The sequence below is a fragment of the Oryzias latipes genome, chromosome 19 (genome assembly GCF_002234675.1).
Source record: "Oryzias latipes chromosome 19, ASM223467v1".
In the NCBI taxonomy this organism is placed as follows: domain Eukaryota; kingdom Metazoa; phylum Chordata; class Actinopteri; order Beloniformes; family Adrianichthyidae; genus Oryzias; species Oryzias latipes.
The window spans coordinates 23150779-23178710 of NC_019877.2; the positions used below are offsets into that span (position 1 = coordinate 23150779).

General features: G+C 46.9%; 2 protein-coding genes across 4 annotated transcripts in view; one reads left to right on the forward strand and one right to left on the reverse strand.

Moving 5' to 3' along the window:
- The first annotated feature begins 10269 nt into the window (after positions 1–10269).
- Positions 10270–14341, forward strand: cyp26a1 (cytochrome P450, family 26, subfamily A, polypeptide 1). Its single transcript, NM_001278843.1, has 7 exons — positions 10270–10458; positions 10537–10761; positions 11005–11286; positions 11396–11545; positions 11621–11755; positions 13781–13927; positions 14003–14341. Exons 1-7 carry the CDS (start codon positions 10270–10272, stop codon positions 14339–14341), a joined length of 1467 nt encoding a protein of 488 aa, NP_001265772.1.
- Positions 14342–25820: 11479 nt separating this feature from the next.
- jmjd1c (jumonji domain containing 1C) overlaps positions 25821–27932 on the reverse strand; it is a 98403-nt gene continuing 96291 nt past the window's right edge. For all 3 annotated transcript variants that reach the window (XM_023949614.1, XM_023949613.1, XM_023949616.1), the window contains 4 exons: positions 27781–27920; positions 27518–27694; positions 27284–27415; positions 25821–26760 (listed from right to left, as the gene is read on the reverse strand). In XM_023949614.1, coding sequence (XP_023805382.1) covers positions 26668–26760; positions 27284–27415; positions 27518–27694; positions 27781–27920 — 542 coding nt within the window. In that variant the 3' untranslated portion in view covers positions 25821–26667. The remainder of the gene's footprint in view (positions 26761–27283; positions 27416–27517; positions 27695–27780; positions 27921–27932) is intronic.

Below are 27932 nucleotides of genomic sequence, written 5' to 3' on the forward strand. Positions count from 1 at the left end.
CACAGGACCAGAGACACACACAGGACCAGAGACGCACACAGGACCAGAGACACACACAGGACCAGAGACACACACAGGACCAGAGACACACACAAGACCAGAGACACACAAAGGACCAAAGACACACACAGGACCAGAGACACACAAAGGACCAAAGACACACACAGGACCAGAGACACACACAGGACCAGAGACACACAAAGGACCTGAGACACACACAGGACCGGAGACACACACAGGAACAGAGACACACACAGGACCAGAGACACACACAGGACCAGAGACACACAAAGGACCAGAGACACACACAGGACCAAAGACACACACAGGACCAGAGACACACACAGGACCAGAGACACACACAGGACCAGAGACACACACAGGACCGGAGACACACACAGGAACAGAGACACACACAGGACCAGAGACACACAAAGGACCAAAGACACACACAGGACCAGAGACACACACAGGACCAGAGACGCACACAGGACCAGAGACGCACACAGGACCAGAGACGCACACAGGACCAGAGACGCACACAGGACCAGAGACACACACAGGACCAGAGACGCACACAGGACCAGAGACGCACACAGGACCAGAGACACACACAGGACCAGAGACACACACAGGACCAGAGACGCACACAGGACCAGAGACGCACACAGGACCAGAGACACACACAGGACCAAAGACGCACACAGGACCAGAGACGCACACAGGACCAGATACGCACACAGGACCAGAGACGCACACAGGACCAGAGACGCACACAGGACCAGAGACACACACAGGACCAGAGACACACACAGGACCAGAGACACACACAGGACCAGAGACACACACAGGACCAGAGACACACAAAGGACCAAAGACACACACAGGACCAGAGTCACACACAGGACCAGAGACACACACAGGACCAGAGACACACACAGGACCAGAGACGCACACAGGACCAGAGACACACACAGGACCAGAGACGCACACAGGACCAGAGACGCACACAGGACCAGAGACGCACACAGGACCAAAGACACACACAGGACCAGAGACGCACACAGGACCAGAGACACACACAGGACCAGAGACACACACAGGACCAGAGACACACAAAGGACCAAAGACACACACAGGACCAGAGTCACACACAGGACCAGAGACGCACACAGGACCAGAGACACACACAGGACCAGAGACGCACACAGGACCAGAGACGCACACAGGACCAGAGACGCACACAGGACCAGAGACACACACAGGACCAGAGACACACACAGGACCAGAGACGCACACAGGACCAGAGACACACACAGGACCAGAGACACACACAGGACCAGAGACGCACACAGGACCAGAGACGCACACAGGACCAGAGACGCACACAGGACCAAAGACACACACAGGACCAGAGACGCACACAGGACCAGATACGCACACAGGACCAGAGACACACACAGGACCAGAGACACACACAGGACCAGAGACACACACAGGACCAGAGACGCACACAGGACCAGAGACGCACACAGGACCAGAGACACACACAGGACCAGAGACACACAAAGGACCACAGACGCACACAGGACCAGAGACACACACAGGACCAGAGACACACACAGGACCAGAGACACACACAGGACCACAGACACACAAAGGACCACAGACGCACACAGGACCAGAGACACACAAAGGACCACAGACGCACACAGGACCAGAGACACACACAGGACCAGAGACACACACAGGACCAGAGACACACACAGGACCAGAGACACACACAGGACCAGAGACACACACAGGACCACAGACGCACAAAGGACCACAGACGCACACAGGACCAGAGACACACACAGAACATCACACACCAAGCAGAAATGAACTTATTGCTAAAAATGATGTCAGGAGTTGAGCTCTAAAAAAATGTCAAAAGAGCAAAGAAAACGGAATAACTTGATTTATTATTTCTAATTATTAATATTTCCTGGCTTTGTTTGTTCGTAATTGCATAATTTTGACAGAATATATTTATTATTCTGGATTAATGTTCCTGTCTGTTTATATTCACATGTATGTTATAAAAGTTAAAGTTAAGTTAAAGTTTTAAAGGTTTAAAGGTTTAGCTTCAGTGTGTTCAAGAAATGTTTATCTTGTTCGGCCTGAAACCTAAAGTGTTATGGATTTAGGCCCCCTCTGCAACTGAGTTTGACCCCCCCTGTCTAGAAAATTCATGCATTTCTTTGTGTAAAATGAGCAAATAAGTAGGGCTAGGGGGGGGTTGAGGAAGTTTTTAGCAAGCAGGTCCACTTAGAGCCCATGAAATAGGCCTCAGTCTCAAAAAGGTTGGCGACCCCTGGTCTAGTGGGTCTAGATGACCCAACTCCCAATGCTAAAGTGCCTAGGATAGCAGGGTTACCTGCTCCGCTCAGCGTCGCTCAGCCTGTTTTGTTTGTTTTGCAATTTCAGTTTTTATTTATTAAATTAATAAATAAAAAGAGAAACAAAGTCACAAATTTGGCATAAAACCATTTTAACTAAATATTCCTTTAAATGTTTTTGCTTCCTCAGAGTTCTACAAAATGTAAATATGCAAAACATTTGAATGTAAATAATAATTTGTTCTCACTAAAAGGAATCAGTTTGAATCTTCTGCTGTACTTTGACTCATAACTGTGTAACTTGTGATCTGATTTTGGCTTCATCTTCTCAAACTTGTAATTCTACGTTCAGAAACTCTTGAAACGTTTTTTCCAGAAATAAAACTCATTCAGGTACACGGCAAAACACCATGACACTTCCACCGCCGTGTCTGTATGTAGGCTTTGATAAAACAGCTACTTTTTGACTTATCAACTTTAGCTTAGATATCATTGGGAACGCGTCTTTCAGAGCCAAGTTTTTTTTCTTGGAAACATGTAGGATATTTGATAAAAGTGAGTCTTTATGTTCTCTTTTTGAAGAAGATATTTTGTTTTATTGCGTTTCATTCGCGATCACACGCTTCTTTAAACATGGGTTAAATCAGCTTTAAAAAGGTTGTTGCTGTTTTTGAATGAAAAATATTTTGGGGGTTAAAAAGAAGAAAAAGACTCAGTGATCAGTACATTTCAGATCTCTTTATGCAGAGCTGAATGAAAAGTATGGTTTTTGTTTCATCTCTTGTTGTGTAGCTCTGATCAAACCAGAACCAGTAGTTTGAAATAGTCTATAGTTTAGGACAGTTGGCTGAAAACATGTGTTACCTGTAACTTCAGGCACTTGTCTGCGTCAGGATGTGTCATCTGGAGTTATCAGCAGTGAAAGCAAAAGCACAAACGTTCCTGTCCGTCGTCATGGATGATGGTTGTGTATTTATGAACAGGACTGTGTTACAGTTTTAGCTTTTGAGGATTTATTTCAGGGTTTTGGGGGTTTGGTCATAGGAGTCAAATGTCATTTGTCAGATCTTGTGTTATGTAGCTTTTCTTCACGCTACTGTTTCTGTGTCCTGCACTACATTCCTCCTAAAATAAACTTGTACAGGTTTTGAGGCTGCTCAAAGTGTGACGCTGCTGCTCCGTCTCTCATGATTTGTAGCCACAACAAAGTCCCACATTTGTGCGTGACTCTTGGCATAAAACAGGATGTGTTAAAGTATCAGAGTTTTAACGTTAGAGCCTATTAGTCCCACATTTGTTCAAAGGAAACTGACAGCTTGGTGTCGCCGTCCTGTAAGGGACACCAGCAGGTTTGAACTTCCTGTGTCAATGCAGGGAAATGAAAGGAGGAGGAAGGCCGGCGGGTCGTCCAGTGTGGATTTTAGTGCAAAGATCAAACGCTTTAACGAGGCAGTAAACCTTTACATTTACTCCAACAATGCAGCAGACAGACAGAGGAAGAGAGGGCGGAGGATACACACCCCGGCCCTGACCCCAGCTCCGCTAGAGCACGCCATTCCCGGCAGGCCAAACGCAGGACTTTCCTTCCTGGTTGGTTTGAGGGTCACTAAGTTGTGGAGCTGCAAACAAAACGGAAAATGAATGCAGCAGAACGTCTGCAGAACGTCTTCTGTGCAGATCCTGCACTGACTGACTGCAAACGCTCAGACTTCTGCAGGTTTTCTGTACTTCTGATCACTTTTCTGTTTACTTGCACTGATGCTCATCGCTGACGTCAGGATGAGAAGAACACAAACTCTCATCTAAAGACGGCTCCATCACAAAAAAGGAAATGTGCAGGTTGGAGAAAAGCTGGTAATCTATTTTCTGAATTCTTTTTTAGACAGAAAGAGGCAGATCCTTGATTTGTTCTAATTCCCATCAGAGAGGTGATCCGTATTTTGGATTTCAGCCCTCCTTTCCCTCACCAGCTCTCTAAAATTCTCTATTCTGGGATGAGTGTGCTTTGTTCTTCATCATCTGGGGAGTTTGAGCACACCAACTGGACTGGCCCCCTTGGTACACTCTTTTGGTCATTGAGATTTCTATGGTACCATTTCCCTGGGACTGGCCCGCCTTGCAGAGGTGTGTCATGGTCCATTGACCCAAGGAAAGTGGTGCTGTGGACGCGAGCTGCGATGAACTGTGCGGACAGTAGGAGGAGTTTAACACCGACCCCTACTGTCCTGGAGGATGTGTGGGTCATGCCTGGGAACTGGCGGTACAGCTGTCAAGCCCCTGTGGCGCTGCTGGAATGGTACGGTCCAACTGGTGTGCTGCGAGTGGACCCAAACGAACAGAACACTGTGGAAATCTGACGCTACGTACACACCAGGCATGTGCGACGGGTTCAAGAACGCCATAAACGTGGGTTTCTGAACATGCTTTTATCCCACGAACTGTTCCTACCCGATTCAAGCACATGTACGCAATTTAATTCAGTTTTATTTCTACAGCCACATATTACAACAATAGTCGTCTCAACGGCTTCACTCATTGTACAAAAAATAAAACCAGTTATAAAATACGAAAGCTGATAAACGAAATTAAACGGACTAAACTAAACCGGGGTCGCCTGCCCTTTGACCCTCCTTGGAGTTAAGGAAAAACAGATTCAAGGGAACAAAAAGAAGAAAACTCATGGATGTCCGGGACTTTTTACATATATAAAACCAATGTGATGTATTTTCCAAGAACTGCCAGCTACACGCTAACATACCGGCGACTATCGATGACGTCATCAAGGGGTAGTAACATGTGGATTTGAAGACGGTTTTTTCCATATCTCTCCACTTGGAGAGGTAAATGTAGGAGAAGCCGTAGGGGTAGGTAATGAATTCTGATTCAGTCTTCCGGTCGGGCTCAAACCACAATTATTCATTTCTCTGTCATGATCCATTGTCCAGCGGTTGCCACTTCCGTGTTTTGAAAAAGACACTACTAAATCCAAAAGTTTTGCGTTCAATGGTTGCGTGTTTTGTACGCAGAGCCGGAAAATGGTCTTAAAATTTGCGTAGTGATGCGTGAATGTGCGAATATTGAATGCGGAAGCCCGAGACGCGTTTACATGGACTTTTAATTGGAAGTGGTCGCTTGAACGCGCATTTTCAAACCCGTGTGAACATAGCTTTACAGAAAGGCAGGGGGGCTCTGAGCCTGAAGTATGTGAACCCCATGCCATGTACAAACAGAAAACAGTGCTGCAGTGATGGAAGGGGGACATGAAGGCCAGTATCGAACTCCCATTCATGACACCGTTTACAGTTTACTATAGTAATGAAAGTATTTTCTGTACGCAGTGAACAAAGACTAGGAAATTGGACTTAAACTACTGTCAGTGTTACACAACACAGTTTGCTTTTGTTAACTTTGTCTGTTACAAACAGGAAACCGGCGTACAAAAATCCGTTTTTTGTGATTCTGTAAACGCTGAACAGAGATGGGCTCTGGTCATATGCAATAACCCCCACCACCCTCACATATGCACACACCCCATCTGATGAACACTGAACTTGGTTGCACACAAGAGTTCACCGGGATGTCAGGGTCACAAGCAGGTCAGGCCTGGGGAGGGAGGAGCCATGCAAACACGCACAGGAAGATGAAGGTCCCTGGTTTTTTCTGAGTGCCCCCTCCCTCTGTGAAGGACTTATGTTTGATGCAGGTGAGAGCTGAGCTAACGCACTAAACCGTTGTTCCCCCCTAACATCTGTTCCTCTGGACTGGATTAGCAATAAAGACAATGAGAAAATAATACAAAACGAACATAGAATCAGTGGAATTTATGATAAAAGGAAAAAATGTTTATGCCACTGGAGCAGTTAGACAACATAAACTGAACAAAGATAAACTCTTGACCTTCTGTCAAAAGACAAATAAGAAAAACACCAGAGACTGCAACCATAAGAAAGCCCTGAAGCATCGGTTTGAACACAAAAGACATGGATTTATAAGTAACTCCAATAATTGTATTTGCATTAAGAATCCAATAGAGAATCTGTAAAAGTCTGTTGCCCAGAAAACAAACCTGTAAAGCCACAACAGCCATACCGGGGTTGACCCATGCCGCTGCATGTGACTAAAGCTTTACATTACAAAGTACTGAGCTGAACTTTCATTGGCCAAATATTTGTTTTTTGCGCCATTTTTTAAATTATACAATGTGATTTCCTGGATTTTTTGTTTTTCAGTCTGTCTCTCACAGTTGAAGTGTTTAAATATTATATACCAAACTTTTTCAGACGGACATCTTGCAGAAGATGTGACCGTATTTGTCCCAATGTACCAGTCTTTGAATGGCTTTCCAGTACATAAATGCAGCTGCATCGTCTTACATGAGACGTCACAGATGTCCTCCCCGCCATCTCAGGAGTCAGACTGTGGGAGTCTCTGCTGCTGACGTTTGTCTCGTCCATTCAACTGTCTGTCTTTCAGCGGTTCCCTCCATCTTGTCAGTGAGAAAAAGCGCCACGAGGTCCGTCACAGATGAGAGCCAATCTTTGCTGTCTGTTCATATGGACCCCCCCCCCCCCCCCCCCACGCCAAAGGAAGGCGGCGAGGCTGTGAGGAAGAAGCCGTGCTGACAAAGTTATACATTATTAGGATGTTTTCTGATATATCTCATAAAATTCGAAAAGCATTGATATGACAACAATGCAATGAGCATGAAAAGCATTAATATTGCAATAATAATTAAATTTTTTTAATTTAATAATAATATCTCTTTTCATTATTCAATCAGAGTTAATAACAAAAGTGATGGTTCCAGCAGCCTTTCAAAGTAGCAGTTTGGCACTGGGATCACATAAAAGCCTAACAGTCTCCATCTCTAAATACGCATCACCTTAACCCTTGAGCTAACCTATGACCCCCCCCCCCCCCCCTTCCATTGAGGTGTTCTCCCTACCATGACAAAGGTGGATAAAGGTGGAAAGATTTCATGTAATCCATGGACACCAGTGAAGATCACAAATCATTGAAGAAAAAAGGTTCAGAGCACTGTCTAGTGGGTCTAGATGACCCAACTCCCAATATTACAGTGCCTAGGATAGAACAAGGGTTACAAAAAATAAAATTGTGTGACCAGAGGCTTTCCTGACACAAAACGTTCACCACTGAGTCTGCCGGCATCTGTAGATCGCCACCCTTCCTGTTTGACTGCAGTGATCCATCATTTTCTGCCTTCATCCCGCAGGAATCGGTAAAAAGATTTAGATTTAGATTTGCTTTATTGTCATTGTGCATAGTACAATGAGATTTAAGCATCGCCATCAGTGCAAGAACAGCAAGGAAGGAAAAACAAAGTTAAAAAAAAACATCGTAATACTATAAAATCAAACAAACAAACAAACAGTGTATACAAGTGTGCAATATAAACTGTAAACTTAAATAATTGTGCAAAAAAAAAAAAAAAAAGAGACACTTGACTTTGGAGTTTTTCTGTTGTGAAAGCCAACAGTGATGCACGTGAACCACGATGAGGTTTGGTGGCTGTTTCTGTACCAAAGTCGCTGATTTCACCTGTCAGATGTATCAAAACAATCTGTGCTTGACTCCCAAAATAGCATCGTGTCACCGCGTCTACGGCTCCCATTGAACTCAGACGTTCCATTGACTTTTCTTTTTTTTGACGGCTTAAGCTGAACTCTGAACCAGACCTTGTCTGTTATCAGTGGATATCACCAAACTTTAACTTAAATCTGAATCAAAACCCAAGAAAACCTTTTACACGAGGAAATGAAATGAAGCCCACTGGTCCAGGTCTGTTTTTTGGTCACACCTCTGACTAGGACAGGAGTCCACTAAAGTCTCTAATGGAAATCAAATCCGTCTTTCTCTAAGTCACATAAAAGTCCTTCCATAAGTAAATTTAAAAAAAAACTAAATTTCAAATGACTTTTATTCATAACACTGAAGATAAAGTTCATTTAAATGCCTTTTTTCCACACCTAAGGTCACAGGGCAAACGAATAATGAACCAAAATGTTTTATCTATAAACTTAAAGATGGAGCAGATCAGGACTCCACCCTGACAGAACAAGATAGCCTAAACAGACGAGTTTTCAGTTTTTATTTGAATTGTGGAAAACAGATAGTGTTTCGGAGATGTAGACAGGATCCATACCTGGGGGGCAGACTGCTCTCTGTCCAATGGAAGTGAGACAAGCAGAGGTGGGGAGGGGGGTGGAGTTATGGAGATAGCCAGACGAGATCAGAGCGAGGCTGTGGACGGTCTTGAAAGTAAAAACACGTCTGTGACATTTGAACGGAGGTGATGCTAAAACTGGACCAGGATAAGCGCTTCACTCTTCGTTCATACTTGGTGACGGTGGAGGCCTGGCTGCCAGTTCCCACCTACGGTCCCTCTGACCAACACCAGGATCATTCATGCACAATCATGATGGTAGGCAGTAGCGTTAAAGGTCTTGCCCAAGGGCCCTCACTGGGTGTTACCTGACTGGTGTTCTGCTCACCAATTCAATTTCTTGCTTGTTCATTGCCCGCCACGAATTGAACCCTGCATGTCAGTCCTTCCCCTTACCAACCGAGCTACCCAGCCGCTCATGTGGTAGTGTGACATGTGATAGTAGGACAGAGCTCTGAACACCAGAGCTGACTAAGAGAGGATGGACAGATTTGAACTGCTGCTGAAAGCAGATTAGGCATGGATGGAGTCAAAGGCCTCGCTCCGACCACGCAGGATGAACCCCCGACGGCGAGGAGGAAGGTCAGTAGTTTGGATTGAAGCAGTCAGTCTCTGTGAAAGGGAGAGGAGGAAACCCCCGTTTATTCAAATGATTTCATAAAAGACATTTTTCAATGGAAAAATGTTGAGATCATTGGAACCAGCAGCAGTTTTAGAAATGAGAGAGGAGAGAGTCGTGAGGAGAGATGCCAAAGAGGAGGTGGGGGCTTTGAGAGCAGCAGAGGGAGGGAGATCCTCCTGATGGTTCCTGTTTGATGAGACATGCAGTCACTTTAGTGACAAATGAGAAGAAATAAAAGGTTTAAAAAATAAAGCGTGTAAAAGCACAGCCAGCCTGTAACTTCAGACTGTCTGGCTCCGCAGTGCCGCGCGTGCGCGCGCACCCACATACCTGATTGAATGACGACAGCGTCAGGGATCCAAACACAACAGATCCACGCGCAAAGTGGGGATGTCGTGGTGCACTGCTGCCCCCCCCCCCCCTGTTTGTTTGCGTGCAGTGGCGTGGCCCGGGGATAACCCTGCGTGCGTTTGCGCGCGCGCCCTTGCATGCCTCATCTGACCCAAGTTTGAACCCGGACAGAGATATCATTATAGCCGCCGCGCGGCTATGTGGAGGGTAAAGGGGGTTCTTGGGGGCCCGGTGGTCCGGGCGTGCCCGGGGCCCGGCGTGCGTGCCAATGGTGCGTTCAGGGGCCCCGAAGAGCCTCTTTACCATTTAGTAAAAGCCGCGCTAAGCCCGTTTTGCTTGTGAATGCAGGCCGTCGCCCTGCAGGCATTTGTGCTGTTCCTTAAGTGGCTCTTGGCGCGGTCATGAGGGTAACAAAGGCGCCTCGCGCCCCGCAGTCATTGTCTTCGGGGAGAATTTTCTGGGGGACCTTCAGCGGATTGTCTGCGTGCAACAGGAGGTTGAGATTAAAGATGCAGCACTTGAAACAAATTATGAGGCAAATCAGCCAATGCAGGCCAGAGGCGGGGCCAGCAACACCCCGCAATTAGGCTGAACTCTCCGTGAACTGACTCATCTGAGGGAGGTGAGGGCTGCGCGCGCTCCTGCAACCTATAAAGGGTCCGCGGGGAGCGCGCGGGACCCCAGTCTGTGGGAGACGTTCACCTGAGCCGCAGCGCCCCGCACACCGCGACATGGCCCTCAGCGCGCTGCTCGCCACGCTCCTCTGCACCGTCGTGCTGCCGCTCCTGCTCTTCCTGGTGGCCGTGAAGCTGTGGGAGGTTTACCTGGCGCGAGGCGCGGACCCGAGCTGCGCCAGCCCGCTGCCCCCCGGCTCCATGGGGCTGCCCTTCATCGGAGAGACGCTGCAGCTCCTCCTGCAGGTACGTCTGTCTGTCAGTCTGTCTGAGCGGGCGGTGGCGGTGCGCGGGTGGTTTGATCACGTGCCCCGCTGGTTTCAGAGGAGGAAGTTTCTGCGCATGAAGAGGCAGAAGTACGGCTACATCTACCGCACGCACCTCTTCGGGAGCCCCACGGTGCGCGTCACCGGCGCTGATAACGTCAGGCAGATCCTGCTGGGGGAGCACAGGCTCGTGTCTGCGCAGTGGCCCGCCTCTGTGCGCACCATCCTGGGCTCGGACACGCTCTCCAACATGCACGGATCCCAGCACAGGACGAAGAAAAAGGTGAGTCTCCAGGTGGTTCACTTTGTTTTCTTCTGGGAAGTCCGACTTCTCCTGTTTTCATCAATCATGTCCATCAGTTCAGTCTAGCACCTGACAGTAAACTAATGTCAGTGTTTATGCATATTTGCATCATAAAATCAGCTTTCTTTAAATGCTGGAAACAATCCTCTCATGGCTGCTTCCTTGTCCCTGAAGCCGCCGTGGCTGAAGGCCTCTTGGATAAACCTGTGACCGTCTTTTCAGGCCATCATGCGGGCCTTCTCCAGGGAGGCTCTGGAGCTCTACATCCCCGTCATCCAGGAGGAAGTTCAGGCGGCGGTGAAGTCGTGGCTGGCCCGGGACTCGTGCGTGCTGGTGTACCCAGAGATGAAGCGGCTGATGTTCCGCATCGCCATGAGGATCCTCCTGGGGTTTGAGCCGGAGCAGATCAGGACGGACGAGCAGCAGCTGGTGGAAGCATTTGAAGAAATGATCAAGAACCTGTTCTCTCTCCCCATTGATGTGCCCTTCAGTGGACTGTACCGAGTAAGGAAACAATCAGCATCCCTGCAGCAGAATGCGGGCTCCCAAAAGACTGTTTGAATGTACCATTCTGTGGACCTCTTTCCATTCCTCCTCTCTCCTGTCCTTGTAGGGTCTGCGAGCCAGGAACTTCATCCACTCCAAGATTGAAGAGAACATAAAGAATAAGGTGCAGGAGTCTGAAAAAGGTTCAAAGCACAGAGACGCGCTGCAGCAGCTCATCGACAGCAGCAAGAAGAGCGGCGAGCCCTTCAGGATGCAGGTAGCAAACGTCCCACGTTTGCAGATCCAACAAAACGTGTTCGGATGAAACTTTGACACTGTCTCCTGTCTACAGGGAATCAAGGAGTCTGCCACAGAGCTCCTGTTCGGAGGCCATGAAACCACGGCCAGCACAGCCACCTCACTGGTCATGTTCCTCGGCCTGAACCCCGGAGCAGTGGATCGACTCAGGCAGGAGCTGAGGGACAAGGTGATGTTTCTGGGAGATTCCCTCTTGGTTCCACAATGAAAGGACGTTTAAATGTCAGGTGGGGGTCATAGGTTTTACACTGAGCACCCAGGGAGGGTTCAGGATGTCGCTTTCTGGAGGACACTTGTATGAGCTGAGCTCAAATTACTGGGGATGCATTTGTTAAGAAAACTTCTGACCCTGAGATTTTCAAATGGTTTGACCGCAGACGAGCACCAATCTGTCTGACTGCAGCTCACTTATGTCAGTTTGAGCATCACAAACACAAAAGCTAAGAATATTCAAAGGAAGTCTTGAATTATTTGAAGTGTTTTGGTTCATTACTCCCAGCAGCCATGCTGGAGGAACTGTCCTCAGACCAGCAGACTGCAGGACGGGGGTTGGTCTCAGGGTGTGTCTTTGCACCAGCTGTTGACTGATTTCTGCTTCTTGCATCTTTTTTAAGGGTATCCCCTATTTTGAACTTTTAAGTGAATTATCATGTTAATTGCTCACTAAAAACAACCCCAAAGTGGTATTTTGATCCATTCATTTCTGAGCATTCCTCAAAAAATCTGCTCTCTGAGCACCAGCCCCTCCCAACCCACGAAAACCAGTCTGTTCTCACATTGTGACATCACAAAGTGAGGGACCGCCCCTTCCAGGAAGTGTCTGTGCTGGCAGCCCCGCCACGGGGCTAACAGACACACACACTTGATCCATGGAGCTAGTGGTGATCGGCTAAATTTCATTTTATATGAACATCTATCTTTGAAAAAGAAATGCAGAAATGCTGCAGAGGCCAGCTCTAGGATGACATCATTAGATGGGCGGCACCCACAAGGAGCAAAAGGCGGGACCTCAGAGTCGTCATACTTCTGGGTTGGAAGAGGAGCTGTGAAAATACTTCATATTTCATAAAAAATGGTTTAGTGTGCCAAAGGTCATATATGATCGTATATGTGGATATAGTTTACTCTGAAAGGCTGAAGAAAAGCATCATATAGACCCTTTAAGCTACTGACACACTAGCGCTAAACACACATTCAAGAACCTGCATTTAGCCCATGGTGTTCACACTGGACATGCAGGGAGGGGCTTCTTTTTCTAGTGTTCACTAGTGCATGTCCATCACCTACAGTTGGAAGATGTTTGGTCTGAAATGTCAAAGCGCTGTAAAATCTCACTCCAGGCGTTTCCTGTCACAGCTCTGTTGCGTTATGAGAGACTTGACGCATAGAATTCCCGCCAGACACATACCGCAATTATTTATTTCTCCTCCATGATCTGTTTTCAAACATTTGGTACTTCTGTGGATTAAAGGGACGCCATGCCATCCATAATGTCATGACTCGCTAGACGAAGCAGATCCAGACACTGGAACCCGGAAGGAACACAGGAGAGAGAGAGAGAGAGAGAGATGGAGAGTAAAGAATTTATTTTCCTGGATGAGAGTTAGTAGTCAAGTATGCTGCGAATTCTCCGATGGCGTGATGGTACTGGCGTGGCGACCAGGTGTTGTGGCTTGGGGTGGTGACTTGGCTGGAGTCGTGGCGTGGCTGGAGGCTCAGGTTCCTTGGTGGGGATTAGTCTGCTCGTGAGAAGGCGAGACCCAGGTAGACACTCTTGGTTATTTGTCTTGTAGACAAGGCGGAGAGACGAGATCAACATAGAACAAAAGCGTAGAGAGCAAAATTCAAAACTTGAGACCAGACTAAGCACCATCAGGAGCAACGAACTGGTGATGAATGCTGGAGCTGGATCTCCGTTAAGAAGGCTGGTAGGTGATGTGGTGAGTGTCCACAGCTGGTCCAATCAGGAAGCAGAGCAGAGAGGGGAGGGGGAGGAGAGACTGCCAGAGGCACCATGACACATACGTCACTACCAAATCCCCTTTTCTGATTGGTTTAACTTTCAACGGACGTGGTTTTTTTCTTCCCTAAACCCTGAAAAAGTAGCATAGGTACGCATAGACACGGTTTTAAACACAGAAGCGTTTTATGTTTCCTAACCTTGACTTTCCTCGTCTCCCATCCCCGTGTTCAGGTGGAGCTGGGCATGGACCTCCAGAATCTAAACATGGAGTCGTTGGAGCGGTTGAAGTACGCGGGCTGTGCCATCAAAGAAACGCTGAGGATCAACCCCCCCGTGCCTGGAGGCTTCAGAGTCGCTCTGAGGACCTTTCAGCTCAATGTAAGAATCCAGACCTGCAAAGGGAAGTCGGTGTGTGTGAAGGAGCTTCTCAGTGATCAGCCGTTTCCGTTTCAGGGCTTCCAGATTCCCAAAGGCTGGAACGTCATCTACAGCATCTGCGACACCCACGACGTGGCCGACATTTTCCCAAACAAGGAGGACTTCCGGCCGGAGCGCTTCATGGACAAATCCTTCGTAGACTCCTCTCGCTTTCAGTACATCCCCTTCGGGGGGGGCTCCAGGATGTGTGTGGGAAAAGAATTTGCCAAAGTTCTGCTGAAGATTGTCCTGGTTGAACTGGTGTCCAGATGTCACTGGACTCTATTGAATGGTCCCCCCACCATGAAAACGGGACCCACTGTGTATCCTGTGGACAACCTTCCTACCAAGTTCACCAGCTATCTGCCAAAATGAAGTGAAGGTCGAGGACTGGAGTCTAGGACTGGGATTGAAATGTTTCTACTTTAATCCTCAAGACGTGTACATAATGTAGATGACGTAAAGCATTATGGTTTTCTACTGTCATTCATTTGGTGTGTATATATCATTCTTTGGACTAAAAGTTACCATCTCTAACCACTACAGTGTCTTGCTATAGGCTGTGTGTACATAGGCTGCTCATGACGTTTGTATCTTCCCAGGTTATTTAAGTTGAAAGGAGCTTTTTATTTAATAAATGGTTTGTGAACGGACTTTGTTTTCTGGAGTCCTGTCTGGAACAAAGATCTGTAAACATACAGTGAAATGAACGGTCTGGAAGATGATTGACATGAGGACCTGCACCTGTCTGAGCAGGTGACCTGCTGCTGAAAAGCAGAATCTGTGAAGAAGGGGGGGCTGATTTACTAAAAAGTGGGCCTTCCTCTCATAAATGATCTGCAATTCGTCAGTCTTTGCTGAATTCTATGCTAAGCCCATAAACTGCCCCATGAGGGTAACTTCTGCACATGAGGACACATTCACAGCCGCTCACTGGACTTGGAGATTTGACATTTTATCACAAAGTGGTGTCATGCATAGCAGTGTTGGAAAAAACACCTCATATACTCACAAAGCATGTCTACTCATACATTCATCCATAATACTACCACATTTACAATACAATGTAGAACTTTGGGGAAATACTTTTAAAACAAATCTACAGTGTTTATACGTCCTACAAATGAAGCTACTGGAATAATTCAAGGTCTGGATTATGGGACACACATAACCGTGCTATTTGTAACCCTTGTGCTATCCTAGGCACTTTAACATTGGGAGTGGGTCATCTAGACCCAGTAGACAGTGCTCTGAACCTTTTTTCTTCAATGATCTTCACTGGTGTCCATGGATGACATGAAATCTTTCCACCTTTATCCACCTTTGTCATGGTAGGGAGAACACCTCAATGGAAGGGGGGGGGGGTCATCTAAGATAGCACAAGGGTTAAAGTCGGGTTTATTAAAATTATGGGAACTATTGAGACTTAAAACAACACTCATGTTTAAAGCCAGAAATAACTCACTTCCACTAATGTTCACTGTACAACACATGTTGACGGACAGAGATGGGAGTTACGATCTAAGGAATCAGCTGAAGTTCAAAAAGCAGAGCATTCGTACTACAACAAAAGAAAATGTGAACATCAATTTGTGGTGTGGATTTATGGAAAAGACTGGATGAAGGTTTAAAACAAAGCAAACATGTACAGAAGTCACTGATGGAACTGTCCAAGGCCAGAAATGATCAATAAATAGAAAAATGTCACTTCTGCATAGGGGCTATGCAGAATATAATGTGAATGTTCTGAACCAAACTGTAAATAGAAATCAGGTGTTCTAAAAACGAAAAGGGCGGGGTCACACAAGATTTCTCTTCAACCTTTTCAAGCACACTGTCTTGGTTTATCCGTCTATTTTTAACTCTTGTGTCTATTTTCATTTGTGTTTGAAATAAAGAAAATTGAATTGAACTCAAATGGTCTACGAATGACTTTACTGTGAACATAAAACAGACTCAAATCCCATTGATCATCTTTTGATCTATTTTCAAATCGTTCCCAGTAGTCTCTGAAGATTATGCTGTTTTTAGCCAAGTTTAAAAGAAAAAAGCAGTTTTCCAGGACGTAGTTTCTGCAGAGCGGCAGTATGAATGGACGAATTCGCCTCTACGCTGTGGGCGGGACTGTTGGCCTGGAGCCACCCCGCCTCCCCTTCCCGTCACCCATAACTGAGAGCTCCAGTTCTGCTTTACAGTTGGTGTAGTCATCAGCTTCTGAAATCTTTCTTCAGGTTTGTGAAGCTGAGAGACCGCCCTCCTGTTGCCATGGTGACGTCACAGTCAGCCTTCCAATAAAACGGACACATTTTCAATTTATCTCTATGAAACAACTCGTCTCACGTTAAAAGCAGAGGAACGATTAGCATAGATCCCAGCATTCAGACTATTTGCTTTTTGAGACAATATTTTATCTGAACAACTCAGCAAGCAGAGCGACGGAGCCAGACAACGCCACCGTCCGAAAAGAAGGAGCACGCCATATTTAGTCAAGCTGGGTTTAAGAAGGTGTTTTACCGCTCTTCAGGCCGCCTTTGAAAATTCCTCCACTGGTTGTGACTTACGGATCCTCAGACACTGAGCTGCTGTAAGTCACCGTGGATTCCACTTTCCGCTTGATGGCTAAATTGTAATAGTAAATTGTGGCTGACGTCTTTATGTGGTGCCATCCTATCCCCGATGGTCCTGCCCTCCAACGGGCTCAATGAACTTTTCTGAACTCTGCCTCTTCTCTCGGCTTGAAAGAGCGTCTGCCTCTCTCCATTGTCCGTCCCCCTCTGGAGACACGACTCTGCAGGGCCGTTTCTGTCTGCACTGTGGGGAATTTACAACACAGAGCAGCTCAAGGTTCAGAGCTTGTTTTTCCTCAGATCAACAGGCCCAAACATGGCCCAGAGTAAATCTTAGTAATAGCTGGTGAAGCTGCTGCTGACGACAACACTCACACAAAACACAGCTCTGTTTCCACGGACAGTACACGACTCCCAGCCCATTCAATTTACACGCTCAAAACGCCATGAGAGAGGTCAGCTGGGAACCCAAAGAAGCACAAAACTAAGACGTTGGAGGATTTTTTTTGGACCATAGCCTTTGGTTATCTCAGCCAGTTCACAGTTTGTTCATCTTTGCTAGACATCAGTAGACATCAATCCTCCTATTTCTTTGACCATTTTCTCTTTGTTGCTCAGCTACTGGAATTGACAAGTGAAAGATTCCAAAACAAACAAAAATAATCTTTCAGGATGAATCCGGCGACACAAAGGACCTCAATCTTTGTCAGAATGAGTTCATACCCAGAATGGTTTTTCCTGGGGGGACATGTGATCATCCTAAAGACCCCCTCCCATAAAAATGGAGTTTTTATCATGTTGGTCTGGCATTTGTCTGATCATGGTGGACGTGGAGGACAGAATGTTAGGCTTGAGTTGTTTTTCTTTATTCAAACTGTGGTGATGAAAACAACATTTTGTGACGGAGAAAATAAGCTGGGGGGGGGGGGGGGGGGGGGGGGGGGCTACAAGCTCCTATGCGCCGAGCTCTCAGAAACAGGCAGGGGTAGTGGGGACGGCGTTGCTCCACATCAGCAGCACTGCCCACAACTCAGAGGCGAATTTCTGTGGAACGTCTGCCGCTCTGCAGAAACTATGTCCTAGAAAACCAAAGATTTTGAACGTTTTTGGCCCAAAACGGCAGATTGACCACTGAGAACTCGTCAGAGGCCTCTGAAGGCGTCAGGACGTTATTCCTGCACATGTCTGTGGACAGTCTGTAACGGTAACCGGAAGGAGGAAAACAGGAAGCTCGGGGGGTGGGGGGGGGTGGGGGGGGGGGGGGCGTAGGGCGTGGTAAACCCCGGGGCAGCATGGCAACAGCTGCTGCTTCACTGATTGGACAAACCCCTACGGGAGCTCTAATTGAAGCTGTAAGAAATACTAAAACAAAAGTTTTTTGTTCAGCACCATCAGATCTTTGGTAAAAACAGTAGAAACAATAGAAATCTTCTGAAAGCAGAGTAAAGTTCATTTTAGGAGTAGATCAGTTGTTGTTTTTTTAACAGCAGCTGATGAAGAGTTGCTCCCTTCAGCATCCAGCATTTTTTTGAGGCTCTGCAATGATTTGTTTTCCAGTTTGGGTCATATTCAGAACCAGAAGGCGGAGCTTTGGTTCCAACCATCCCGGACACAGCAAGACTTTCCATCGTCATAGAAACAGCTCATTATTTTCAGCTTTACATTGAAACACGTTTCTCAGGGGGGCAAACGTGCTTCCAGTGTTTTTCCTGGACATCCCAAACAAAAGGTTGAATCAAACTTGACCTCTGCGACCGGCTCGGCTCAGAATATGGAAGCCCTGTTCAGCTGTGATGATGATGATGATGATAATGACCACAACAATAATGCTTTTGTTGCGCCGTAATTACCCGCCGGTGCTGGGGCCGTATCGGTTTCTGCAGGCGTGATCACAGCTCCTGCCTGTGTACATTTCTACAGAGCGTCAGCGAGGTCCAGGCTGGACATCCTGGGCTTCTTCTGTTCGACTTTTGATTGAACAGAGGAACGCCATGATGATAAACTCCAGAGCTGCTTTGAGAAGCAGCAGAATGCTGTGGACCGGTAGCCTCAGGTCTGCGCAGACGTCACTCAAATGTTGTGTTCTCTGTTCTAGGACGAGATGTGTCCAGGCTGTGCCCCGCCTTTGCAGCTGGGATAGGCTCCAGCAACCCTCCCACCCAGAGAATGATGAAACAGGATGGACCTCAGATCAGGAGGTTTCAGAGAAGTCTAAAGTGTTTTCAGCATTTTTACAATTCCGTTTTTGTGAAGCAACAAACGTAGAAACGGTTAAGTAGATACAGCAATGAAAACACCCCCAAAAATGTCACGTCAACTTCACACCCGGAAGGTCACATGTCACATTTTTGGTCAGTTGAGAATTACGCAGTTTATGCATTCGTGCAATTGTGTGTGAATTTTGTGAGTTGCATACACAAATTTGTGTCTTCCCCCGGCCGTTCCACTTTTGACACATGAACCACAGATGTGTAACTTTTAGATCACGAATACGGCGCACATATCACGTTCAAATGACGTCATTGATGCATGAATCACTGATGAATTACAGGTAAACAGCACGACAATCACACGTTCATGCTCTACGTGTTCTTTGTGTTGTTTATTCGTACTTCTGTGCTTCATTCCTGATGCATCTGTGACAACTTCAAGTAACTTTTCTCACTTTTTCCACATATGACCACTTTTTCATCCGTGCAACATGTACTTAGCAGCTGTGTGGCACGACCTTAAAGCTGCACACACAAACATGGGAGTGGTTTCTCCTCTTATGACTGAGGTCACGTCGATATTACAGAACATGACGGAGGCGCTTCGCACGCCGCCTCCTTCTGAGAGATCAGTGTTTGTGCTGCAGAAGCTTTACATGATAAATCTGTCAATTGATCACACGTGTCAGGCTGAGAGTGAACTATTGGCCTTTGATGGGCGGTAAATGCAGGTTAGCAGGACAGAGGTTGAACACAGGTCACAAGGCGGGAGATCGGCGGTTGTGTTTGTGTTGAATTTAGTCCAACAGTGTGAAGTACAGTGTCAAATTCCACACAAAAAACGGATAGCTTCTAAAAAAAGTAGTAAAAAAAAAAAAAAGGAATCAAGTTTAGATCAATTTTAGAATTTAAAAATAAATGTTGGCCTCCCTCGGGTGGGACATGATGTTCCAGGCCTGTCCCACCTAAAGGAGGCCCCAGAGAAGATCCAGGAGGAGGAACTTGCTCTCTTGAATGGTCTGAACTGAATTTCATTTGTTGTTGGCCCCCAACTTCGTCTCCGGAGAACCAGGAAAAGACGGATGGATACTCTACAAACCAGTGTTTGTATTTTTCCATCAACTACAGTTTTCTGGTGGCCTTCATCCTGCCAAGTTTGACTTGTTTTCCAGCTGGACTCTTGACCCGCTCCTCTCGTTTGTCAGAGGCGTCAGATGGCAGCCACCTTTTAGCCCCAACAGAGGCTCATCTCTGAGTCCCGCCTCCCACCAAGACACCCAGGTCAAAACCACTGACGCCATTTTACGCCCTTCACACACACCAGGAGTTTCTACAGGACAGCAGATGGGAGGTGATGATGACCACCACACTCTTCATCAGACCCTCTTTTAGTTCCGGGTCTAATTTTCCACTTCCTGTTTATTGTTTTTCTCTTATGGCAAACTGCAGATTAGCATCAAGGCAGCCTTCCCAAAACAATAGAGTATCATGGAAAAGTGCATTCATCTCCATGATTCTATTAAAAAATTGACACTCATGGATTCAGGGTCCACTGTATAATTGATTTTAAGGGTTTAGTAGTAAATAAATTGCTGTTTCAACTCATAAAACCCAACAGGATGGATGGATGGATGGATGGATGGATGGATGGATGGATGGATGGATGGATGGATGGATGGATGGATGGATGGATGGATGGATGGATGGATGGATGGATGGATGGATGGATGGATGGATGGATGGATGGATAGATAGATAGATAGATAGATAGATAGATAGATAGATAGATAGATAGATAGATAGATAGATAGATAGATAGATAGATAGATAGATAGATAGATAGATAGATAGATAGATAGATAGATAGATAGATAGATAGATAGATAGATAGATAGATAGATAGATAGATAGATAGATCAAATGAAAGTCTTTCCAAAAGGATCTGTCCATCTTCTTCGGACAGAGACCAGGTCCTGCTGGACGTTGAGACCTGAAACAGTCCGGTCCTTCTTGGCTCAGTTGAGACGTTTCCTCCGTTGGTCCAGGCTCAGGAGAGGAACCCGACAGCAGAAGCCCGTCTCCCGACTGCGTCAGAATGTGGTGGTTTTTGAAGCTGTTCCTCCACCTCATTCCAGTCTTTCTGGAGGTTCTCGAATCTCTTCCTTTTGATGATCCGCTGAAGTCCACTGTCGTCTCTTTTGCTGCTGCATCTTCTCCTGCTACATTTTGTCCTTCCATTCGACTTTCCGTTGCTGTGCTTGGACACAGTCCTTTGTGAACAGCCAGCCTCCTTATAGTGGTTTAGCCATAAGCTGACAGGATATTTATGATGGTCTTCTGGCTAGTTGTCTAGTCTCAAGTCTTTCCCACATTGAACCAAATTTGGGGAACCTGCACTGGTGCTTTGAGTTCAGTAGATGATGGTGAAACTCTGAAATCTTCAGATGTTGAGCAGATTTCTCCACAGGATTAGGATTTGGTGAAATCACCCGATCATGAGGAGAACTTTTGGTTCCCAGGTAGGATGTCACAAGTTTGTTCAGCAGCTGCTCAGGAACTTCAGCTTAATCTCATCCTTCAACTCTGACTGAATGTGTCAAACAGGAAATCTGTTCCAGCGAAACATGTTTCACTCTTTGGTTTGGTGACTTCAGGCTGTTTCTCTGATCCGCCTCTTCCATCGGTTGTTTTCCTGGATCTTTTCTCATCTACAGACAGTGAGGCTCTCATGCACCTGAAAGGAAAACTGCTTTGCTGCTTTCCACTGAACTAAGATGTTGACACTTGTGATGAACACGTCAGAGCGGCGCTGGGATGGTGTGTGGAGGCGAGGAGGTCATTGAGAGGACAGAAACTCCCAGGCAGTCTGTGTCTGCCCTTCACTTAAACCGTAACACACACACACACACACCTCTTCCCCTCCCGTTCCCCTCTGCCCTCAACTTAAACCCTCACCCCGGTCTTACCCCAGCCTGCTCCACCTTACCTTAACCCCCATCCAGCAGTCATCCTCCACCCATCAACACACACACACACACACACCCAGACACACAGACACACACACACACACACACATCTCTCGTTCTGAACCTCCATGTCCAGATGAGATGTCTGCTCCCGTCAAGGTGGATGACGTCACCATCATGAGAGCACAGAGTTCGGACCTCCATGCTTCAGTTCACCACCCGGTCCGTGAATGAGGAACTCTGGAAGGAAGAGACGGTCGGGACTAAGTCATGACTCTGAAAACAGTTGAAGGGTCGAGCAAAGTACAGTGAGGACCGCAACAAGAATCACCTCAGATCTGAGAAGCTGATTGTTGGTTATTTCTGTAGATTCATGCTCTGCTTCTGCAGGTTTTGTCATTCTAATTCTAAGATGTAAAGTAAGGGATTACTTTAAATAACAGGTAATCTACATGTCTAGTTACTCTGTTTCAGTACAACCTGCAAACATTTTTACACTGATTGGAATGTAAAAATCTTTCAAACCAAATGAGCTGATGCTTTTATTCCTAACAGGAAACAAATTTTAAAGACCAAGATCTCCTTTCTCACGGGTTCTCTAACAGTCTGTCGCATCAATAAAACAGAGACGACGTGTCTCTCGGTTCTATTTGAAACAGTTCTATGATCAGATGTTCTTCAGCTGCTTTTGCTTTTTCAGCTTTTTGTGTCTCAACACAGATGAACTGTGTTTTTTTGTGCGTAACGTGCAACACTTTCATGTTTGTGCAGTAAATGTGATGTCGCTTTGTGTTTTAAGAGAACCTGTCAGGCTTTTCCGCCATCCAGCTTCATGTTGGTGATTCACTTCTTCAGTGTTTGGACTGTTGGAGGAATCAGGACTTTGCTCAAAGGCACGCCGGGATTCAGCCAGCCCCACCAGAAGGTGCAGGTGGAATATTGGGAAGGGGAACTGTGAAATCCCTCAGAGGCACTAAAAGGCCGTGTTCATCTGTCCTTTCCTTTACCGGGCTTGGGACAGGCACAAGTCAGACCCTGGTTTGGCTCTGGGGAGGCTGCATTTGTCTTTTTATTACATTTTTTTGTCTGTTATTGTAATTTTTTGTCATTTTTATTTCATTAGTTAATTGTGGATTTTGGTGGGCCATCACATGGGGGGGGCACAGTTTGTCGGTGGGGGGGTTGCCTCCCCCCCTTCCCCGTTCCTATATCCTGCCTTGCTCAAAGGTCCTTCACCTGTTTCTCCCTAATCATCGAAAAGGTTGATGCACCACAACTCTAGCACGTCGCGTCAGCTGCAGCTACAACAAGAGGTTCAGCCCACTCTGCCGTGTGACATCACGGAGCGATGAAGAACACTCCTGTGGACGAAGGAGAGGAGACGTCACGGAGGTCGGTCCGAGTAAAGCCTCCACATTTAAAGGAAGAGGCGCTGAGGGGAAAACAGAAGAGGAGCGACCTCTGCGTGAACTCCTGGTTGAACTCCTGCCTCAGTGTTCTCCAGTTAACCTGCCCCCCCCCCCCGCCCGCCCGTCTCAGCTTATGTAACGCTCAGGAGGAGAACGTACCTCCAGTTCAGCTTCAGCAGTACGACCCGCGTTCTTCACCTCAGGTTCCTGTAAAAACACCGACACACAACCTGCAGTGAGACAAACACACAAACTACACGCAGGGGCGCAGCTACCCAATTTCATAGGGGGTATGGGGCCACATTATGAACCCCCACCCCCCACCTGACATAAATGCACTTTAGAAAACGTCCCATCCACCCTTCCTAAAGTCATCTAAACACCAACACAATGTTTTTATGTTTAAATCTCTTTACTTCTTATCTGATCTGTATTTATGACCCAGCAGAACATTTTTCAAAGCTATTTTCAATCATGTTTTGCCTCAATTATCCCCCAAATGTTTGTTTTGAAGGCCATTCAGAAGGATCTTCTGAGTAATGCCTTTTCCCCAGCCCCCTCCTCTGTAGCTCTCCGTTCTTCTCCCTCTTCATCATCAGCTAATCGTCGCTCTTTCTCTCCATCATCATCATCATCATCTGAACCTCTCTCCTCCTTCTTCTCTGTTGGGACTGACTGTCATGCATGTCTGCACTTGTTTTCCTAAAATAAGTGAACAGGTGATCAGCAGAAGTTTAAACCAGAATGAGCATCCAGGTTTTTGTGACTGTTTTCTCCTCCACTAAATATTGCGGCCAAGTAACAATTATTTTACGCCGCTGCTGAGTTTAGGGTTTTGCAGCTTTCAGGGATGAAGTTTGTGTGGAGACTCATCATCACTAAACTAAAACTAAAAAAACTAAACTAAAAAACTAAAAGAATTTTACTCAGAAAATCTCACTACCTCCCTCTGAATGTTTCAGTTGCCCCCCTCCCTCACTGATCACTTTTAAAACCCGTCTTCAAATCCGTTTTCATTTGAACTCCGCAAGACTTCGTTTCTTTCTTAATTCTTTGTGTTTCTAAACTGTCTGTCATATTGATGCCTGTTTTTTTTTCAAAATGAACAGCTGCAGTTGTTTTAAAGTGCTTTATAAATAAAGTTGATGATGACCTTTTACACTTTCATTTATCAAATGAGTTTAGCTTACATCTGATGAAGGGGGGGGGGGGGGGGTCAGGTCTTCACACATTCACGGCTAAAAACACAATAAATCCTGAAAAAGATTCAACTGGAAGAACATCTGCTGGTTCTGAGGGTTTCCTTTAAAAATGAATGAAAACTCATTCAAAGTAAAAAAGGAAAGCAGGTTATTCTATTGGTTATAGAGCTTTGCTCCTTCCATCCCATAATTCTGTGTGATATTCATCAGCCGATTCTTCCTGCTCTGAAGGACACAGGAGGGACATTTGGATGAGATTGACATTGATATGAGGTCTGTAAAGCTCCGCCCCTCTGAGGTAAACATGCAGACTATAAACATTTTAAATGTCAAACTGCAAACATTTGGAGACTCTCTTTCTCGTCAGGGCTGAACGCCTTAAAAACATCCAGAGAAACTGAAGAAGTCTCTGTGTGCCGGGGACCTTTGACTCCTCCTGCCGTCAGATGCCTCTGCAGGACTGATGGAGGCCAACCATGAGGTTTCCTTTGTTGTTCTTGGAGAAGAAGAGGCCCCGCCCCCTGACAGCTGATTGGGAACAAGAGCTGGACGACCTCCACAGTGAAAGAAATGTTGAGAGCAAACGCTGGAACTGCAGCTCAGCGTCTGAGTCCGGCAGAACCGGCTGTGAGGGTTTCTGGGTTTCATCCCGTCAGTCAGTCACGAGGCGCCTGTAGCTGGCATGCGTGTGCACGTGTGTGTGTGCATGCACAGCATTCCAGACGCTGGTATCTGATGGCTTTGTGTTCACACATGGAGGTCAGCGGATCCACAAAGAGATTCCGAAAACAGAAACGGGCCGAACAGCAGGACAACACTTTGGACGCGCTCTTCCTGTTGCACTTCACCACATCTCAGCGGGTCCAGGAACACCGGAGTCAGGGGCAGCAGGGCCAGCCCAACAGCACCCCCAGGTGGTGGAGGTTCCACCAATCAGCTGCGTGCGCCGCCCGCCACGCGTCTTCTCGCAGGACGCTTTGGCGTGCGTGGAGCAGCAGAGAGAATGCAGATGTGACTTCATCACGGCGTGTTTGGAAAAGTCTATGAAGGTGTTTTAAACCAACAGGTGAGGATTCTCTGACCTAAATGGATCCAGAACGTCTGTGCTGTCCTGAGGGGTCCAGATGACCCCACTCCCAACGTTAACGTTGGGAGTGGGGTCATCTGGACCCCTCAAGACAGTGCTCTGAACCTTTTTTCTTCAATGATCTCCACTGGGGTCCATGGATTACATGAAATCTTTCCACCTTTATCCACCTTTGTCATGGTAGGGGGAACACGTCAATGGAAGTGGGGGGGGAGGGGGGGTCATTTTGAGAGAAATTCCTGACGTTTTCCAGATTCTTGGATTTCTTCCAGATCATGAAGTGGAAATGAAACATGTGTCCAAACAAACCAGAATCCTAAGGTTGAGTTTTCCACATCCAGAGAATCCAAAGGGAACATTCTCAGACGGTTTGGTCACATGACTTTGCTCCATTCAAAGAACAGAAAGTCCAATTACTGATAAATCCATTTTAATGGAAAATGTAAAACCTTTTAGAACTTCAATGTACAAAGCATGTAACACTTTCAAATTTCAAACTGAAGCAAGCCGTGTTTTAAAAAAATACCTTGGTTAATGTATATATATGTATATATTTACACGTCATTATTCACTTTTAACCTTTGACTTCAAAAGTTCACAATAGTAAATCTTAACAAAAGTAAGACAATTCTTTACTTAAATAAATTACATCTTTTCTGTAAATGTTGCAAAGTTTACAGTTTGCTGTGAAGAAGCTTCTGCTCTTCTTTACATACAAATGTACAAAGTGGGTTCTGTTTGGCAGTTCTGCTGCAGAAACGGGCTTTGTGGGGGGGGGCTGCAGCGCCAGCATTTCCTGTGTGTGTGTGTGTGTGTGTGTGTGTGTTCTTCATCACAGTAACAACACAAAGGACTGTACAGCTCACATTTACATGAATACTCGTCTTCCTCATCACAGAAATAAATACGTCTGCACACAGGGAGGGAAACGATCCAACAGAACCACGAGCAGAACGGACGAGGACACAGAACAGCCTCTTTGGACTGATTATAACATCACAGATGTCGGTTTGGATCCTGATGCTGCTGGTGATCGGCCTGAGCTGAAGATGCTCCGCCCACACGGGTGAGGGGGCGGGGCTCCGGACCGCCAGGACCGGATGGGAGTCTTCACGCTGCCAAGCAGCCGTCTGCGGTTTGGGCCGATGATGGAGGGAGAGGCCACGCCCCCTACCAACCACCTGTAGGGGGGACTGACGGCGTGGACCGCCTGCCGTGTGCGAGGAGGAGCTGCAGGGCGGGGCTGAAGCTGAGCGGGGGTCATGAGGTCTGATCGTCAGCGTCTTTGTCGGAGCCGCTCCTCTTCAGCGAGCTCACCGCCTCCTTCACACAGTGGTACAGGATGTTCTTCACCTGAGGGGAGGGAGGAAGAGGAGCGTCAGCGCCGAAGACCACAGACAGAACGCCGGCTTCAGTGACGGGATGAAGAGGAGGGAAACCTGGGAAACATGCAGGTGTGAAGGACGTCGGAACATCGGCGGCGTCTGAATTCTAACTCCTAATCATCTATGTAGCGTCCTCGATTTGAAAAGCAGCTTTCTTTTATTTTAATGGTGGATATGACGTCAAAGGTAAAATGTAGGAATATGAGCGTTTTGTTACGATTATTTATGATCCACTGTCTTCTGAAGATGAAAACGTTGATGGTTTATGAAAAAAATAGATTTTTTGGGGCAGAAATTATTCAGACGCAATGCATTGTGGTCTATATTTGCCGAACTAGATGATCAGCAATGCACACTGGCTTTTTGCAGAGGCCTCTGGATTGTGGATTTATAGATTGGGACGGCGCTACAACACGGGAGACGCGCTACAGAGTGAGCCGTGCAGGAATTCAGGCTGAAGAAGCTGCTGGAAACAGAAGCCCCTCCCTCACCTGCAGCTTGTCCTCATAGTTGACCTCCTCCTTGTTGGCTCGGAGCTCCTGGGTCAGATGGAAGGACTTGACGATGTGCTCCGGGGACACAAAGTCGTTGATGACCTGAACACAGCTGTGCAGGTTCTGGATCTGGAACACAGGAGGAGTCAGGAGCAGGCCCCCACGCTGCCAGACATTAAAGCCGCCCCTCCTGTAGCACCGCCCCCTGGGGGGCAGGCGTGTGGGGGTTACCTGGTGCATGGCGCCCGCGGGAACGAGGACGGAGTCTCCAAGGAACTGGACGATGGTCCATCCGTGGACTCCGTGCTCATCCAGCAGCCGCTGCCGCTGCTTCCTGCTCAGGTACCAGGCCTGCTCTCGGACCGGGTCCTGGTCCTGGGACGGGTCGGATCCCTGCTCCTTGCTGAGCTGAGGAGGTGAAAACCGTTCTGCTTAGGGAAAGTTTTCTTTTTTGAAGGGGAAGCCCTGTTCTGGACCGCCACAGCAGAACCAACCTTGTGCAGGAACTCCTGGATTCTGTCCACGTCCTTGTTGAGGTAGATGTGCCACAGCGCTCCCGGAGTTTCACTCGAGTCTTTCAGTCTCTTCCGAACGCCTTCGTCCAGATCCTCTTCTTCAAGTCGCTTCAAGACTCCTGCAGGCAGAC